The sequence below is a fragment of the Hylobates moloch genome, unplaced genomic scaffold (genome assembly GCF_009828535.3).
Source record: "Hylobates moloch isolate HMO894 unplaced genomic scaffold, HMol_V3 SCAFFOLD_8, whole genome shotgun sequence".
Lineage (NCBI taxonomy): Eukaryota > Metazoa > Chordata > Mammalia > Primates > Hylobatidae > Hylobates > Hylobates moloch.
In genome coordinates, this window is record NW_026652283.1 from 90693906 (window position 1) to 90711500 (window position 17595).

Sequence of the window (17595 nt, forward strand, 5' to 3'; positions counted from 1 at the left end):
AAGAAGGCTTCCCTGTGCTGGGGCTGGTGATGGGATAGGATTCTCACCCACCACCCTTTGCTCTTTCTGCCCCTGTCTGCTGTCCAGCTGTCTGCCCCTGGCCAGCAGCTTAGCCATCACTGAAGGAGCAGACTGGCTTGGAGGAGGATTTTGCCAGCCTGAGAGGGGCAAAGCTCTGTCCCCTCATGCGACCCCACACTTGCCACCTCTGCAACTGGCCCTGTGTCATACCAAGCATTCCTCCTGTCCTGCCACACTCAGAGGACCCAAAAGAGGCCTCGGTGGGGACCTGGGTAGAATAAAAGAGACAGTAGCCCACCATGTCACCAACATGGTCCCAGACATTCCACACCCTTACCCTGTAAGTCCTCTTTTAAGACTTCCTCTAACTCATGATTGCTCTCCCAGACAGACACACGGCCACCAGCTGCACTCCTATTTCCAGCCACTCAGCTGGCTTTGCAAGCTTGCCAGGAGCACAGATATGGTCCTCCCTTATTCTGTCACTAAGCTGTCCTTGTCACCTTGGGACACCAGCTGCCTAGAAGGCAGACAATGAATGGAGGCCAAGCACTGTCTGTGCTGGGGACACTGTGCTGGGGGCAGGTTCCACCCTGGGACAGGCAAAGACAGGCAGAATCTAAGCTAGAGATAGGCAGAGTTTTCAATGGAGACACCAGGGGACAGACTGGGTCTGTAAGGGACAGGAGGGAAGCAAGGACGGTTGAAGCAAGGACGGTTGGTTCCCTCTCTGACCTGCACAGTATTCCACTCACTCCCTGTAACTAGAAGAGACAGACTTGAAACCAGTATCCTAGGCAAGGGGAGCTGCTGTCCCCAGCCAAACCCGGTAGAACAGCAGCTGGAAAAGGGGCCCAGAGCCTCCAGCAGGCCAAAGCCATGGTTTCCATGGGATGGCAATGTCAGCAATATCCCAGGCTCAGCCAGAAAGTCCTATGGCAGCACCATGTCTGGAGAGAGACCGAGAGAAGAACGTGGGACAGAGCCCTGAGGGTCTGAGCCGTCGTGGAGACTGGAATAGCTCTCAGAAGTTGAGAGGGACCTTGGATCAAATTAACAGGTGTGTATGGGCCAGAACAAGCATGGTGACCTCTGCTCCCCAGCAGATGATGGGACTGTATCTGACTGCCACACTGGAGAAAGATGTACATGCTGAAGTGAATACAGGAGACGGAATGGAAACCACACCACAGAAAGGGTCTGGTGTTGCCAGAGGAAAGCAAGCTCTGGCAGTGTGTCTGCTGATTGTCCCGTCTGTGTAGGGCTTTGTGAGTAAGGAGAGATCAGCATGGTGCATAGGGCCATGTGAAGATGGAGGGGCTCCTCCAGTGGACATAGAGAAAGCTGGTGTCAGCCCAGTGTCAATTAGAGCTGGACCTGTGGACCCCAGGGCATTAAGTCCCTTGACTCAGCTGGCCAAGTTCTTTCCTGTAGATATTCAAAGCCTGAAGGGGAATTGGGAAGCTGGGAGCAGACTGGAAGGGCCTGGAGGTCCAGACCACCCAGCAGAGTGAGTCTGGCAACAGTGCCAGCCCACCCTTGCACTCACCCAGAGCCACAGGACTGACGTCCTGTGTCTGACATCTCTCAGATACCTGCGTCAGATGCACTTGGTTAAACATCAGACATCCCGAGTCCAATGTCCTTTGTTAAACACCAGACACCTTCGGTTAAATGTCACACACCCTGGATGCAAAGCCTTTGATTAAATGTCACAAGTCACTTGCCACCATCCCGATGGCCTTGGTCACACACTGTCCGTGGTCCTCGTGGTCATGTGGCCCATATACTGCATGTCCTCATGCTCTGCTTGGTCCCTGCTCCCCGGAGACCACCTTCTTACTCCTGTGCCTGTGGAGGCTACGGATGGGCAACTGTCCAAGTTCCAGGAGAGGGCCCACAGCCACTCGCCCTGCTGATCCTCACTCGGACCCAAGCAGGACAGACCCCAGGAAGGGCATCTCGCGTCTGGAGGCCACTGCTCCAGTGGAGATCCAGGGCCATCCCTGGAAGATACCAAGGGTCTGGGGGTGGGACCGGTAGACTTGGGGAGGCGCTCCACTGCCTTGGGGCCCCTCATCCTGCCCTTTTCTCTTCTTGGGTTGTTCCTTGCCTGTGAGTAGTTGAAGAACAGATATTCAGGCAACTTCTCTTCCCACCTTCCAGTGCCTCTGTCTCGGAAACTCTTGTTTTTCTCAATGAGTATTCAGGCCACCTCTACCTCGTGACTTCAAGGACTTCTGAGCCAGGCACAAGCTGATCAACAGACCACAGAAGATGTGAACCAAAACTAGGACCAGAAACGCACTTGCTTCCTGTATCACCTGACCTGAGCCTCCTGGAAAATAGGCTTCCCTCTTCACTCTGATGTGTCCCCAGCCCCACACCCCACATGTGGCTTCATGTCATGGGTCCCAGTGATATGCAGAGAGTGGCAGAGTGGTTGCCTCCTGGCACCAGTTATCCTTGGCACTGTCACCAAGAGAGCCACCGGGAAGCTTGCCATGTGGACCTCCTTACGGCACTCAGGCTGAAGTCCTGTGTTAGGAGGGTTGAAATCCAGAAGAAAACCTGAGGGAGGCCCTGGGCTATCCACAGCACTGCCCCCACCCCCGTGGGAGGGGGCCAAGGGAGAGGGCTGGTCGGGAGGGCAGGCGGAGGTTCTGCTTTGTAATTCCCAATAACTGTGGTTTGATTCTGCAGGTATGTATCAGAAAATATAAAACTAGGCAATTTGTCGGCTCTTCGAACTTTCAGAGTCCTGAGAGCTCTAAAAACTATTTCAGTTATCCCAGGTAAGATGCCCAGGTTTGCCTCTCAGATCTCAGCTACAAGTGACTCTCTCTCTGTCTTCCCCACCCCCTTTCCTCCTCTGACTGTGTGTCTCCTATTGGCGTGTTGTCATTGTCTCGTGTGTGAATTTCCCTTGTTACAGATACACAACTGAATTTGTGGACCTGGGCAATGTCTCAGCCTTACGCACCTTCCGAGTCCTCCGGGCCCTGAAAACTATATCAGTCATTTCAGGTGAAAATCAGGTTAAACGCCAAGGCTGGAGGGATACGCCTGGGCCTTTCCAGCCACGTGGGAGCCAAGGCAACCCTCCAGAAGGCCCTTCGAATGTGCCTGTCACCAGAATACCTTTCCCAGGGCTCAGGTGCCAGGGGCTATTGGCAGTGGACATGCCTGTCCCCCTGGAGCCTCAGAATGGGCTTCAGGCTGCCCACCCCAGCAAAGCCCACTCTCATAGACACGAGGGGGCAGAGAGCACCCCACGGTGGGGCCTACATTGAACCTAAATTTTTCCCAAGATAGTGGACTGCTTTTCCAAACCACACTCAGCTATTTGAATAGCTAAACGTTGTACATGAATTGCTTCAGCCTGAAATGGCAGCTTCTGATGAGGAAACCAAAAGAAGTGTGTTTGCGGGAACACCCACACACACCCGGAATGAAAGAGGAAAACTCCAGCACGGTCTTTCATGACCGAGTGCCTCGGCCCACCTTGTGCCCCATCTGGTGATAGAAGTAGGGCCAGAGCCCCAGCCCCGTTTTGTGAAACAAAGCGTAATCTGTGGACAGGCATCATCGGGCCTTGGTGTCTAACAGCCCTCGCTGCATGGTGCGGTAGAGGTTTAGCAAACCACGCATGGTAGCCTCAGGAAGAAATTCTCCTTGACAGATGTTGGCAATTGCACCTGGGAAATCTCCTAGGCCCAGATAACCTCTCTAGAAACCATTCTATCCATCCATCCAGGAAAACTCTGAAAAGACTTGTGATTTCTGAGCCTGGTTGTGCGATGAGCCAGTGCTGAAGCTGAGTTCCACCCAGGAGACATTCCTATCCTAAGTTTGTATTCCCTCTCCCCAGACTCAAAGCTCCTCCTGTTTGGAGGAATTTGCTCTGGAGGGGCAGTGCCCAGAGGTTCCTTCCAGAAGTCTTTTCCGAAAGCAGCCACACTTAGAACTGGGTAAGGCACCTCTTTTAAAAAGACAGCTCAGCCGGGCACGGTGGCTCGCATCTGTAATCCCAGCACTTTGGGAGGCCGAGGCAGGTGGATCACTTGAGGTCAGGAGTTCAAGACCAGCCTGGCCAACATGGTGAAACCCCATCTCTACTAAAAATGTAAAAATTAGTTGGGCGTGGTGGTGCACGCATGTAATCCCAGCTATTTGGGAGGCTGAGGCAGGAGAATCGCTTCAGCCCGGGAGGTTGAGGTTGCAGTGAGCTGAGATCACGCTGCACTCCAGCGTGGGCAACCGAGTGAGACTCTGTCTCAAAATAAAAAAAAATAAGATGGCTGGAGATAGGTTGCATGCCATCATTCTAGGGAGGTGTGAGAGTTGACGGGAGGATCGGTTGAACCAGATGGCTACATCCACTCCTGATGTGGAACCTGGTGGCTCCCAGGCCTATGGCCTGCATTGAGCTATTGTCGCCCCCAAGGAGTCAGAAGCCCTGCTCTAAGCTCCAATAAGGAATCTGGACTCCCCCTGGTAGGGCTAGTTATCTTGCCAGAGCAGCCCCCAGTTATGCTATGTTCACACTGAGCTTTCTGGCATCTAAACCCACTATAGTGTGTTCATAAGGGCCGCATCTCCCCCAGAGCTCCCACAAGTGGCCCAGACCCCTGCCAAGGGCCAGTAGCAAGGAGGCAGTCTGCTCTCACTCAGTCACATGGAGCCAACTGCATTGAGACAGACATCATGGGCCTTGGCACACATAGACTCCGAAACCACATAATCTGTCCTCTAGGGCCCTGGGGACAGCCTCACAGGCACGCACCCCACCAAAGTAGACAAACACACTAACCACAGGACTTAAGGCATATTCCTGGTGTGTTTTATAAGAAAGATTTACAAAGGGAAATATTTCTCGGTCCTGGGGAAAAGGAGGAAGCCTACCAAACTCAGCCTAGCTCCATGGGACCTCTTCACAGCTGCCAGCAACCTAGTGAGCCAGCAGGCTCTGAAAGCGGCTAACAGAAAAACGCCATGGTCGGCATTATGGAAGGCCCTCGGGAGGAGGTTCCTCTGAGCTGAGTCTGAAATAGCCCTCGCTCTCTAGACTCAGTCGTTTTTCCATAAAATGAGAGTGAAATCAGAATTGGTGGTTTCCAAGGGCTCTTCCACCCAGCCAGGAGGATTTTCCAGTTGATCTCCTGGGGCCAATCCCTTCCTGGGTCTTTTCAGAGAGAATCCTGCAGTTTCATTGCAACCATTCTTGCCAGAAGTGAAATCTATCATCAGTATGAGAAATGTTCAAAGGGGTGAGTTACCCTCGGCCACTATCTCCACAGACCAGGTCAGGGGGTGCTCTGCTGGCCTTGAATGGGATACTTCAGGCCAAAGAGACTTTAGCCTAACAATTGAGGCAGAGACCAGTTTGGGTGTTCGAGCTGCTGTCCATCAGTCTTCACTTTGTTCCCCTTGAGACATGCAGGTCTCCAGCCCAGTAAACCCACCAAAGGGTACAGGCAGCTCTGTTACACATGAGGAGCTCTGGACCATGAAGAGCTTGTGAATCTCACCACCACCACTACTCTGGGCCCAGACCTGTGAGGTCCACCCACTGCCCAGGCAGTTGCCAACATTTGCCAGGACGATTTCCACAAGGAAGGCTGAGTGCCTCTGAGCCCTGGGCGGGCAGCAATGTCAGTGGCACCATGGGGAGGTCATCCTCTCCCCATCTTGTGTTTGCTCACCATAGCCTCCCTGCCTGTGGGTCACAGGCCCAGCAGCAGCAGGCACAGAAGCCACAGGTGCTCGTAACACATTAACCGGCTGGACAGTGGATGGATGGAGCTTAATCTGAGATCTGGCCGCTTGGGACAGGGACATGAGGGGCAGGGCCCTGCTGCTGGCAGAGGAGCCTCCTCATTCCCCATGCTCTGCTTGCACTTGTCCTGGGACAGTTGCTAAGGGCCAGACTGGAGTCTGTACATGCTTTTCTGTCATTCCGCTGTGTGGTGCTGGCTTCTGCAGGGAGCTAGGCTGTGCAACTAACAGAACACAGCCTCTCAGCTATGGGGAATGGGATGGATGGGGGTGTGAGGAGGTCCTAGAGGGACAGGGCAAGTGAGAAGATGCAATGCAGGTTCCTGAACCTTCCCTAAAGGTGGGTCTGAGCCAGCGCAGGCCCTTTAGACATCACCCACCAGGACCCTGCCAGACCCTCACCCACAGCCCCCAGCAAACACCCGACCACAGCCCCCATCCCCTACCCGACCAGACCTTGGGCCCCTAGTTTCCTCCAAACAATCCACACTCCCTGTACATCAAATAGAGCCGGCCCCAGCAGTGGGGCAGGGGGACCCCCAGCAGGAATGGCTCTATTTCTCCCCATCTCAAGATCAAGGCTGAGGCCCCTCCATTGCCTCCATCTCCTTTTCCATGGACTACATTAAAAGGGGTAGGCCTGGCATACCTTCAGAGCAGCCAATGGAGGTCATGGTCTGAGTATGTGTTTTCTCAAGAAAATAGCACTTTCCACACCCATGCCATATATTTGGCTGATGGAGAGCAAAGAGGAGCAGTCTCCCTCTGAAACTACAAAGCCAGCCTAGACTCCTGCCCAGGGATATCAGGACAGAATCTCAGCTGCTGAGGAAAATGGGGCTTGGGTCTCAAAGCCTAGGAGAAGCCTCCCTTATTCTGTCCCCACCTCTGGTTGCCTACTCTGGCCCCACCCCAGCTCAACTCAGGCCCAGCCCCCCACCAGTGGAGCACAGAGCTCAGTGTCCCTGGGTGACCCCGTGCTTGTTCTTGCCTTCCCCAGGGCTGAAGACCATCGTGGGGGCCCTGATCCAGTCTGTGAAGAAGCTGGCTGATGTGATGGTCCTCACGGTCTTCTGCCTCAGCGTCTTTGCCCTCATCGGCCTGCAGCTCTTCATGGGCAACCTAAGGCACAAGTGCGTGCGCAACTTCACGGCACTCAATGGCACCAATGGCTCTGTGGAGGCCGACGGCTTGGTCTGGGAATCCCTGGACCTTTACCTCAGTGATCCAGGTGCGAACTCGCTCTGCAGCTGGGGAAGGCTTTGCGAGACCAGCAGAGCGGGGTCACCTCCCACACAGGTGTCACCAGAGGGCAGGCCTCCAGGGCTGTTCAAGCCCTGCCTGATCCCCCAGAGACCCAGACAGAGGACAGACGGGGAGCAGACTTAGGGCCTGCCTTGTGACTTCCCAGGCTAGATGGGGAGGCAATGCTTGAGGAGTGGGAAGTACGGAGTTAGATGGAGGGCCAGTTAGGGGAACAGCAGCTGCAGCATTTGGAGATGGGACTGACCCTAGGGTGTTGCAATGGCAAGGTGACCAGCCTGCCCACAGAGTGTCAGCTTAGGAAAGGGGTGGACACGGAGCCAGAGTAGTTGATGAAGCTTCAGGGTGAAGCCCCACCTAGCTGGCATGGAGATTTCCCAGTTGACATCAGTGTTCCTTGCCAGGATGCTCATTCCATATACGTGCACCCCAGAACCCTGCAAGAGGGTTGGAACAAGCCCAGTGATTGTGCCAAGTTGTGTGAGCCCCTCCGTTGTTTCACTGCCCCGTGGCTCACACTTCCATTCTCCAGGCTGATGGCCAGCACCACTCTTGATTAGAGCCATTGGTCTGTTTCAGAGGTACATGCCGCTGCAAGGCCAGATTCCAGGCCACAGGACCCTGGGCCAGAATGACTCTGAGGGCCATTCTGAAGTTAGGGCCTCTTACATACACCAGCAGTCCACTTTGGAAAACGAAACATAGACACTCAATGAGTAGTTCAGCAGTGGCCTCATAACAGCGCTTCTAAAACTTCCATGTGCACCCAAGTCACCCAGAAGCCTCTGGAAAACAGACTTCTGGGCCCCACCCCTAGAGTTTCCGAGTCAGTAGGTCTGGGTGGCAGTCGGGAAGTTGCTTTTCTAAGCAGTTTCCACTTGATGCTGATGATGCTGGTTCAAGGACCATGCTTTGACAACTGTCGCCTAAGACAAAGCCAGGTAATGGTGAGTGTTGGGGACTGATGACTGCCACAGAGAGGAGAGGACAAGACGGGTGGTCCTGTCTGGTGCAGCCCCATCCGGACAGACCACAGCATTAGCATGGTGACTATGGCAGGCATCACTTCCACCATTTTATGTGATGGAAGTGAGTACAGAGCTGGGCAGTAGCCGGCCAAGGCCCCACAGTGACTCGGCAGCCAAGCTGTAACTCTGCCTAGACCCTTGCCTCCTGGCCTTGGTGGGCCCCCTGAGTGGTTTTGGGTAGGGTGCAGAAGCTTCCTGTGGAGACAGCTGAGGCCCTGCCCAGGGCTACCCGGGTCTTCTGAGAGCATGGGGGCACTGGCAGCAGGATGTCTGCAGAGGAGCAGGAGGAAGGCCAGAGACGCAGCCAGAGTTGCCCAAAGCCTGGCCAGGCAGTGGGAAGGGGCAGGGAAGGGGCAGAGAGGAAGGAAGACCACTAGTGACACTAGTGATAGTGAGGTCTCCACCTCCCCAGAGCCCTGGATGCAAGGCAGAAACTTTTGGGCCAGAGTGCCCCTCAACAGCATGATGTTTCTCTTACAGAAAATTACCTGCTCAAGAATGGCACCTCCGACGTGTTACTGTGTGGGAACAGTTCTGACGCTGGGTATGTGGCACCCACCACCCCGGGTCTCCTTGTCCTGCCAGGGGAGTCTCCTGGAGTTTTCTCAACTGACTGTATTTTCTATTTATGCCCTGACCCCAGGGACAGCGAGGCCTTCTTTTGTCTCCCATCCCTGCCAGGACCCTTCCCCAGCTTCCCCACCTTGCCCCCAGCACAGAGGAGACAGCTGCTGGAGAAAGGTCAGGGACACAGCTGCAGGGAGAGCTAACGGAGCCGTGAAGGTGGGCTTGGACTGAGGGATAGCTTAGGGTGCCTTCTACAGCCCCCCAACCAGCCCACCCCCAGCTCTATTCCCTTCCAGGAGCTCCCCAGAACTGCTCCCTCCAGCTCCAGTCTTCCCTCCCTCACTGCTGATCTGTCCCTTGGAGTGAATGTGGTTTCCCCAGCAGCCTGGACTTTCCTTGAGATGCCCAGTAGCCACGTGCAGCTTCTAGGGCCCTGCGCACACCAGGGTCTGGATCAGTGTGACAGTGCCATGGAGTGTTAGAGAAGGGGGTCACAGAGGGCCACCTCAAAGGAGAAGTACCAAGTTTGTTGCCTCCTTCCCATCACCAAAGAGATTGTCTGGAGGGTCTTGGGGCATTAGCAAGACACAGAGGTCCCTGGATACATCTATCCACTTGCTAAGTCCCTCAAGTGTGTGTGTGTGTGTGTGTGTCTCACACACATACATGCACAAATGACTCCAGACCAGCATTTCCTCTTTGGAGCGAGGCTATCACCTCCAGCTCTGTGAACGGTGGATCTGCCTCACTGAACCAGTGGCTGTGTGCACAGTTGTGCAAATGGGCTCCTGACATGGCCAAGCCCCAGCCCATCCCCTCCAGAATCATTTCTCTACCCCATGGCCCTGCCTTTGCCCTGGGCTCATCCTGTTCAGCTCAGCCGAGGCTCACTGCTCTCCCCAACCCTGCTCTCTCCCATGCCCATACTGTACTCAACTTCTCCTGGGGTAGACGGGCAGAAGAAGAGACATGAGCCAGGCTTGAGTGCTTCCTCTCTGTGAGGAGAGGCAACTTGATAGTAACTGGGGATGGTGTGTCGTATGGGCAGAAGGGAGCTTGATTTAGCCCTAGCAGAGTACACACAGGTAGAGTAAAGAGGAAGATAGTGTCCCAGTGGGAGGCACAGCACGAACAAAGTCACAGAGGCAGGATCCAGCAGCGTGGCACTAGGTTTGTGAAGCTCAGCTTCACCGAGCAGTGGGGCATAAACTGGGTTGCCCAGGGAGACAAGTCCGGCCCAGCAAGGGTCTCAAGGGCAGCAGACCCCTGACAGCATGGAACAAAGTCTCTGTGTGTGGCTGCAGGACATGTCCCGAGGGCTACCGGTGCCTAAAGGCAGGCGAGAACCCTGACCACGGCTACACCAGCTTCGATTCCTTTGCCTGGGCCTTTCTTGCACTCTTCCGCCTGATGACGCAGGACTGCTGGGAGCGCCTCTATCAGCAGGTGCGTGTGTGCCCACAGAGGGATAGCAAGTGTGGGCTCAGGGTCCAGGCTACACAAGTGACTAGCCAGAAGTGGCCCCAGCAGCCTCCCCACTGGTGAGAGCTTTGGAGGGGACAGGGCACAAGGACCCTTGCTTCTGAGGGAGAAGGGATCAGCAAGCAAAGAAACTTTCTTTTTGCTGGTGATGAAGTACCAGTCCCTTTGTATAGGATGCTCTCTGCCCTGTGAATGGGACACTCTTTCTCCCTGTAGGATGGAATATTCTCCCTCTGTGGGCACAGCATGCCCTGAGTTGGGTGGGACATTTTGCCTCCCTCCTTGGGTGGGACACAGTCCCGCTGTGTGCAGGTCATTTTCCTCTGCAGGTCAGCATATGTCCCTCTCTATAGGTGGGACATCTCTACCCTCCTCCCTAGGCTATGGCTATTTGAACCCCTGGCACAACTAGACTAGATGACTTGGAAATGCCATAACCCAGAAAGGGCCCCAGTGAGGGTGACCTCTGCCCCCTTGCTCCCCCAGACCCTCAGGTCCGCAGGGAAGATCTACATGATCTTCTTCATGCTTGTCATCTTCCTGGGGTCCTTCTACCTGGTGAACCTGATCCTGGCCGTGGTCGCCATGGCCTATGAGGAGCAAAACCAAGCCACCATCGCTGAGACCCAGGAGAAGGAAAAGCGCTTCCAGGAGGCCATGGAAATGCTCAAGAAAGAACACGAGGTGGGTGAGCAGTGCCACCAAGGAGCCTCTAAGCCCTCACCTGACTGTAGGTGCCTATAGGTGGGGTATATGCCGGTTAAAGCTGGTGCCTGTGGGCATGGTGCATGCTGCGTAAAGCTGGTGCCTGTGGGCATGGTGCAGTGCCTGCTGGGTAAAGGTATTTTCTGTGAATGTGGTATCTGCTGAGTAAAAATTTGGAACCTGCTGGGTTAAGACGTGCCTGTTAGTGAGGAGCCTACTAAGTAAAAGTGACATCTGCTGGGTAAGGTGGGTCCTATGAGTGTGGCTTGTGCTGAGTAAACTTGTTCCCTATGGTCATCATGTCTTCCAGGTGAAGGTGGCGCCAGGTGGGTAAAAATGGTGCCTGCTGGGTGGTAGCTCCTGGGTAAAGATGGTCCCTGTGAGCATAGTGCATGCTGGATAAGAGATCCACGTGTACATGCACATAGTTTATTCTGGTCAAGCGATGCCTTCTGGTGGGGTAGTGAAGAAGGTCCAATGTCAGAGAACAGAGCTGTCTCAGAAAATAAGCACTGACAACGCTGCCCTAGCCATCCCCGGTCCCCCACATGGTGGAGCCTGGAGGCTGGCTATAGAGTGAGCTATTAGAAGCCAGGCTGTGGGCATCCACCTGTTCTTCTGACTACCCCATGCCACATCTTCCAGTACACTTTTGGCCAGCTAAACCTTCTAGAAGAGCCTCTGCCCTCTGGTTCTGCCACTTCTCTGTTCATCTGCACCCACCTCCCACCTGTTCCACACACTCCCGTCTTCCAAGGCTGCCCACTTTAGCCACTCCTACCTTCCTTCCTGGATCTTGATCTTTCCCAAAACATTCTGGGTCTGTCTGACTTTATCTCCATCATGTCCTCATTTTGGGGTAGGTGTGCAAGTCCACTTACTAATAGGGAAAACCAAGTCACTGAGAGTTGCCTGGCCTGCCTGAGCCTGAGGCTGCACAAAGTCTCAATGATGGAAATATCCCTTCCTCCACTCTTTTCCAGGCCCTCACCATCAGGGGTGTGGATACCATGTCCCATAGCTCCCTGGAGATGTCCCCTTTGGCCCCAGTAAACAGCCATGAGAGAAGAAGCAAGAGGAGAAAACGGATGTCTTCAGGAACTGAGGAGTATGGGGAAGACAGGCTCCCCAAGTCTGACTCAGAAGATGGTCCCAGAGCAATGGTAATCCCAGCTGTGGTTCTAACTTTTCCAGGGTGGGTCTGGCATGAAAAGCCCATCATGCTAGGCCCCTGTATAGTCACAGCCCCCATGGTTGCTCCTCTCTGCCCTTCCTGTTTCCCATGGCCTTCCTTAGAGTAGGGGAGCTCTGGGCAGAGGGACAGGGTAGTTTTGGGTGTTGTGATATCCCCAACCTGAGGCCAGTATCCCAGCACTGGAGCCGGGGCTGGGGGATGAGGCCCCATGGTATGGGTTGGTAGGAGTTCAAGGACATGCCCATAAGAGTGAGGGGCCATTCTGAGTGCCCCAGGTCCTCCTCAGGCCAGGCCTGTCTGCAACACCAGGAGCCTTCCTGCCTCCTTCTCCCTTGCCCAGCCTGAGCTGTAACTCCAAGCCCAGTTAAGTTTCAGGCTCCCAGCTCCAGAGACATAGATTTGAGGGGAGTAGACATCCCAGAGGATACAGGATTATCTCTAACCCCACATCCCCTCTTCCAAACACCCCCGGCCCAACCCACTCAGTTCCTGTGTGGCCAAAAAAGCCCTCAATGCTCTGAGAAGTTTAGCTGAGGCCAATGGCACAAAAGACAGGCTGGGAGCACATGAAGAGCACGTGTCATGGTCGTGTCCCCTCTCCTCGTGCCCTTAGAATCATCTCAGCCTCACCCACAGCCTCAGCAGGACTTCTATGAAGCCACGTTCCAGCCGTGGGAGCATTTTCACCTTTCGCCGGCGAGACCTGGGTTCCGAAGCAGATTTTGCGGATGATGAAAACAGCACAGCGGGGGAGAGCGAGAGCCACCGCACATCACTGCTGGTGCCCTGGCCCCTGCGCCGGACCAGTGCCCAGGGGCAGCCCAGTCCCGGAACCTCGGCTCCCGGCCACGCCCTCAATGGCAAAAAGAACAGCACTGTGGACTGCAATGGGGTGGTCTCATTACTGGGGGCAGGCAACCCAGAGGCCACATCCCCAGGAAGCCACCTCCTCCGCCCTGTGATGCTAGAGCACCCGCCAGACACGGTGAGCCAGCCCCGAGATGCAGGCACCAGGGCAGGTCTGGTCTCCCAGAACTGATCACCAGTGCCAAGTCCAAAAATACACGCCAAATATTTGTTGAGCACCTACTGTGTGCTGGGCTCTAGGTGCATAAACTTACAAAAAAAACTCTGCCCTCATACAGCATCCATGCTAAAGGGGACAGACAGACAACAGTCAAAAGAAAGCTGGGTGCGATGGCTCATGCCTGTAATCCCAGCACTTTGGGAGGCCGAGGTGGGGAGATCACCTGAGGTCAGGAGTTCAAGTCCAGCCTGGCTAACATGGTGAAACCCCATCTCTACTAAAAATACAAAAATTAGCCGGGCATGGAGGCGTGTGCCTGTAATCCCAGCTACTTGGGAGGCTGAGACAGGAGAATCACTTGAACTCAGGAGGCGGAGGTTGCAGTGAGCTGAGATCACGCCATTGCATTTCAGCCTGGGCAACAGAGTGAGACTCCATCTCAAAAAAAAAAAAAAAAAAAAGAAAAAAGAAAGAAAAAATGTCTATATTGTGTGTAATGGTGATAAAGAGGGATGATAGTTAAATATGTCACAACTAGTAAAGCCGTCATTACCGTCATCTGGGGAAGCCTGTTCCAGGCACAAGGAACAGCAAATGTGAAGGCCCTGAGGCAGAAGTCTGCCTAGCCTGTTGGAGGAGTTGCCATGAGGTCAGTGTGAGCGACAGGGAGAGAAGTTGCAGTGACTGTTACAAAGGTGATAGGAAGGGACTGGCCAGATTGTGAAAGGCCAATCAGAGCTTTGGTCACTTAGTCCTATGACAGACTGATGGCTGCCCAATCAGCCATCAGGTGTTCTTGCTGACCCCGGGCCCCCAACACAGTGACCAGAGCAGCCCACCCAGGAAAAAGCTGAACATCTGGCTCAGCCCCCAAGGCCTGCAGGGCGCACTTGGAGAGGAAGGTAGAACGGATGGGAGGCTTGACCAGGAAGGTGGAGGATGGCCTGAAGATGCAGGGCTCCCAGCCACATGGCTTATTTTGTGCCACTCAGACTCTTGCTCAGTCTGTGGGACTTGGTACAGGTTAATTAATCTCTTTGTGCCTCAATTTCCTCATCTGTAAAGTGAGAATTATATGCCAGCAAGTTGTGGTGACGATTGAAAGAGTGCAACTAGGTCCAGTGTTGAGACCCATACTTGCCTGGTGTTAGAGCCATTGGTATTACCTGTTATTGGTATTAGTGAGCAGGAAGGAGTGAGGTTCCTGGGGTACACTGCAGAATGCCCAGGGCCCCACACTCCTCTGGAGCACAGGGTGAAGGGAGGAAACTGGGCACCCCTGGGGGCAGACCACAGCTTTAGGTAGAGCTGGGGAGGCCCTGGCCCATCTGAAGGGTGGGGTGTCTAGTTTCCAGGAACATTAAACCAGGCAGGTTCAGCCCTGGAGCCTCAGCCTCATGGAATCGGGTCAGCAGCTGGGAGCGCTAATAGAATTTCCTAATCTCATTAAGGAGAAAATCATCTCATTGTACTGCACATGTCGGGAGGAATCCAAGTTCAAGCACTTCATTACCAGGAATTCTGACTTCACCCATTCTCACTTCTGTGGGGCCCATTTGTAACCTTAAAGGGATTAGCAGGCCAAGACAGGGTCATTTGCAAAGTTAAAGGAATTAGCGAACCAAGATGGAGACATTTGAAGAGTCAAAGAGATTAGCAGGCTGCAGGCCCCTGGGAATGCCTTCTGTGCTTCCACTGGGTCCCCAGTGAGACATTTCTGTCCAGTTCTAGTCTGAAAACAAAGCACAGGGTTGGGCACACTGTGGGTGCCTAATCAACAAGGATGGGGAGGAAGGGCCAGCCCAGCAGACAGCTCACGTTCAGTTTATCCAGGTTGGGAGGTAGGGGCTGAAGACTTACTTTGCCCCCTGCTTGTATGAGACTGCCTGGTTCCAAAAGTCCAGATGGAGGTGGGAGAAGCACACTGAATATCCATTCCTTTTCTCCCCCTACATGTTAAATCTTCATCCTCATTTCCTGTGGCCACCTAGCAAGTTAGGAACAGAGCTGGAACTCTAACCCAAGCCTTCTGATTGATTCCCAAGAATTTATCCATTCAAATAATATTTATCTAGTGCCAGCCTGCCATGTGGTGTGCCAGGCAGTGTTGAGACTCCAGGGTTATAGCAGCGAACAAAGAAGGCAAGATCACTGTCTCTTGGAGTTTATGCCGTAGTTAGGAAGACAGTAAACTGATCAATATTTTCAGGTAGCAATAAGTCATGTGATAGAAAGCTGCTAAGGGGAGGGATGAGGATGAGGGCTATTAGAATACTCAGGAAAGGCCTTCCCAAGAAGGTAACATTAAAATTGACAGGCAAATGATTTTAGGGAGCCAGCCCTAAAGATGCAGAGGAATAGCCTTCAGGCAGAGGGAATAGCAAGTGCAAAGCCCCTGAGGAGGAGACATCCAAGGGATGAGAGGGACTAACAGGGCCAGGTGTGGTGAAACATTAAAAAGAGTTTCATGAGTTAGGATTTGGACTGTGCAGGGCCTTCTGGACCATAGATAAGTTTGGATATACTGTGTGAGTAAGATGGGGAGGAGTAGGGTGGGAGGAGTTGTTGAACAGAGGAGTGACATTATCTGATTTACTTTTTAAAGGAATCCCTTTCTACTATGCAGAGAATACAGGGATGAGAAGAAGAAAAGAAGCCAGTTAGGAGGCTGTTGCAGTGGTTTTGGGAAAGAGATGATGACCGCCTGGACTAGGATGGTGTATTAGTCAGCTATTGTAATAATAATGCTGTGTAACAAACTACCCCAGAAGTCAATCTCCAGCAACAAGCCTTTATTCTCATGCTCACTTATCTGCAGGTTGACTACAACGTGGCCCATGTAGGTTAGGCTTAGCTGGGAAGCCCTGCTCCAGACTGCATGCTGGCTGGGCTGGGCTCCATGCTGTGGGTTAGGCTCAGGGCTGCTCTACGTCTTTGTTCTGAGGCTCAGGCTGAAAGGGCGACAGCTACCTGGGGAAGCTCTTTTCATGGAGAATTCCTGGAGCACAAGAGCAAGATAAACAGCATTAGCCCAGTTGAGGTTTCTGTTCACAGCATGTCCACTAACATTCTGTTGTCCAAAGCAAGTCATTCATGCCCAGGGCAGGGAAGTTTAATTCACCCTCGGTGGGAGGGGAAAGAGAGTGCATATGTGCCAAGTGATAACCAAACTATCATAGATGGCAAAGAAGGAGGGGAGAAGTTGGGAAAATGTAAAACTTGCTTGTGAGTTAAGCTGGCCAAATTCATGGTTGCGTTGGACCTAGAGTAGTACCGTTGCACCAGCCACCTCAGCCCTCTCAGGTGCCTCCACTTGAATACTTCCATGACTGGGAGCTCACTACCTCCCTAGGCAACATTTCAGAGCAGTCCTGCCAATGGCCGGGATGTCCTTAACTTGAGCCCAGATCTATTTGGTAACCACCCTATGCCCTGCTTCTTCTACCCTGGGTAATCTAGGCCCATCTTCCCTCTGCCCTACGAAGATTACAGAGTCTTGCTATTGCATGCTGAACAGCTCAGCACCTGGGCCGTGGTCATGCAGGGCCCTGCTGAAGTGAAGGTTTTATTGGCCCTCCTTGGTTCTGCGGGAGGCTCTGGGTAAGCCTAGAGAATGCCTGCCTGCCACCTCCCTTCACCAGGGCTGTTTCCAGGCCTGGGTTTTTTACTGATAAAAATGGTACATGCATGGTGAAAACAAACCCCACAGTGCAGAAGTACATGAAGTGAAAAGGGAACTTCTCCCTCTCTTTCCCCTCCCCCACAATCCCATTCCCCAGATATGTCCACTTTAATTATTTGGTATGCATTTTCCAGATCTCTTTCTTGTTTTTTCATCAAACTGTTTGTCTTGGAGATGTCCCCATGGGAGCATACAAAGAACTGCATCGTTCTCTTTGTTGTCTATCAGAGCCCAGAGTTGGATTGTGTCTATAATTGATTTGAATATGGTTGCTATTGATTGGTTGTTTTGTTCTTATGGTATTAGGAACACTGCTGCAATGAACATCATTTATGTGTATTTTTGATGCACATGTGTAATTATTTATGAAGTTAGATTACTAGACGAGGACTTGAGGGCCAATTTAACATTTTCTTGGTAAATCCAGCCTAAATGCCTCCACAAAAGACACAGCCCCCACCAGCCATGTGTAAGCATTGTACTTTATCCTTCTATTAGCATTATCTTAGAGCATGTGAGATTTTTTCTTTTCAGTTTCTTTATGCTCTTGACGCCAGGAAGCTTGTGGTCAATTAAGACTCCCAGATCATTTTTGCATGTACTAATGTGTATGGCAGCATCAGGCTCAGGGAGGACCTGTGATATGTGTAGCTTCCTGACCACACTCAGGAATCACTGCTGATGAGAGGCAGTGAAGAAGAAAGGAGAATGAAGGAGACAGTGATTGGGAGGAGGGGTGGAGGGAGTTCTTAACTGGGAGGGAGTTGGGAACAGAGAAGCCCAGCATCCGGTGTCCCATCAAGACCTTCATCCTATCCCTGTGGCATCCCCAGCCTGAGTCTGGACT

General features: G+C 53.1%; 1 protein-coding gene across 1 annotated transcript in view; it reads left to right on the forward strand.

The window, feature by feature from the left end:
- The window catches only part of SCN5A (sodium voltage-gated channel alpha subunit 5), a 100377-nt gene that overhangs the window by 32879 nt on the left and 49903 nt on the right, over positions 1-17595 (forward strand). Inside the window, exons 6-12 of the mRNA XM_058442855.1 lie at positions 2957-3048; positions 6800-7030; positions 8571-8634; positions 9962-10103; positions 10626-10823; positions 11828-12007; positions 12653-13024. Coding sequence (XP_058298838.1) covers positions 2957-3048; positions 6800-7030; positions 8571-8634; positions 9962-10103; positions 10626-10823; positions 11828-12007; positions 12653-13024 — 1279 coding nt within the window. The remainder of the gene's footprint in view (positions 1-2956; positions 3049-6799; positions 7031-8570; positions 8635-9961; positions 10104-10625; positions 10824-11827; positions 12008-12652; positions 13025-17595) is intronic.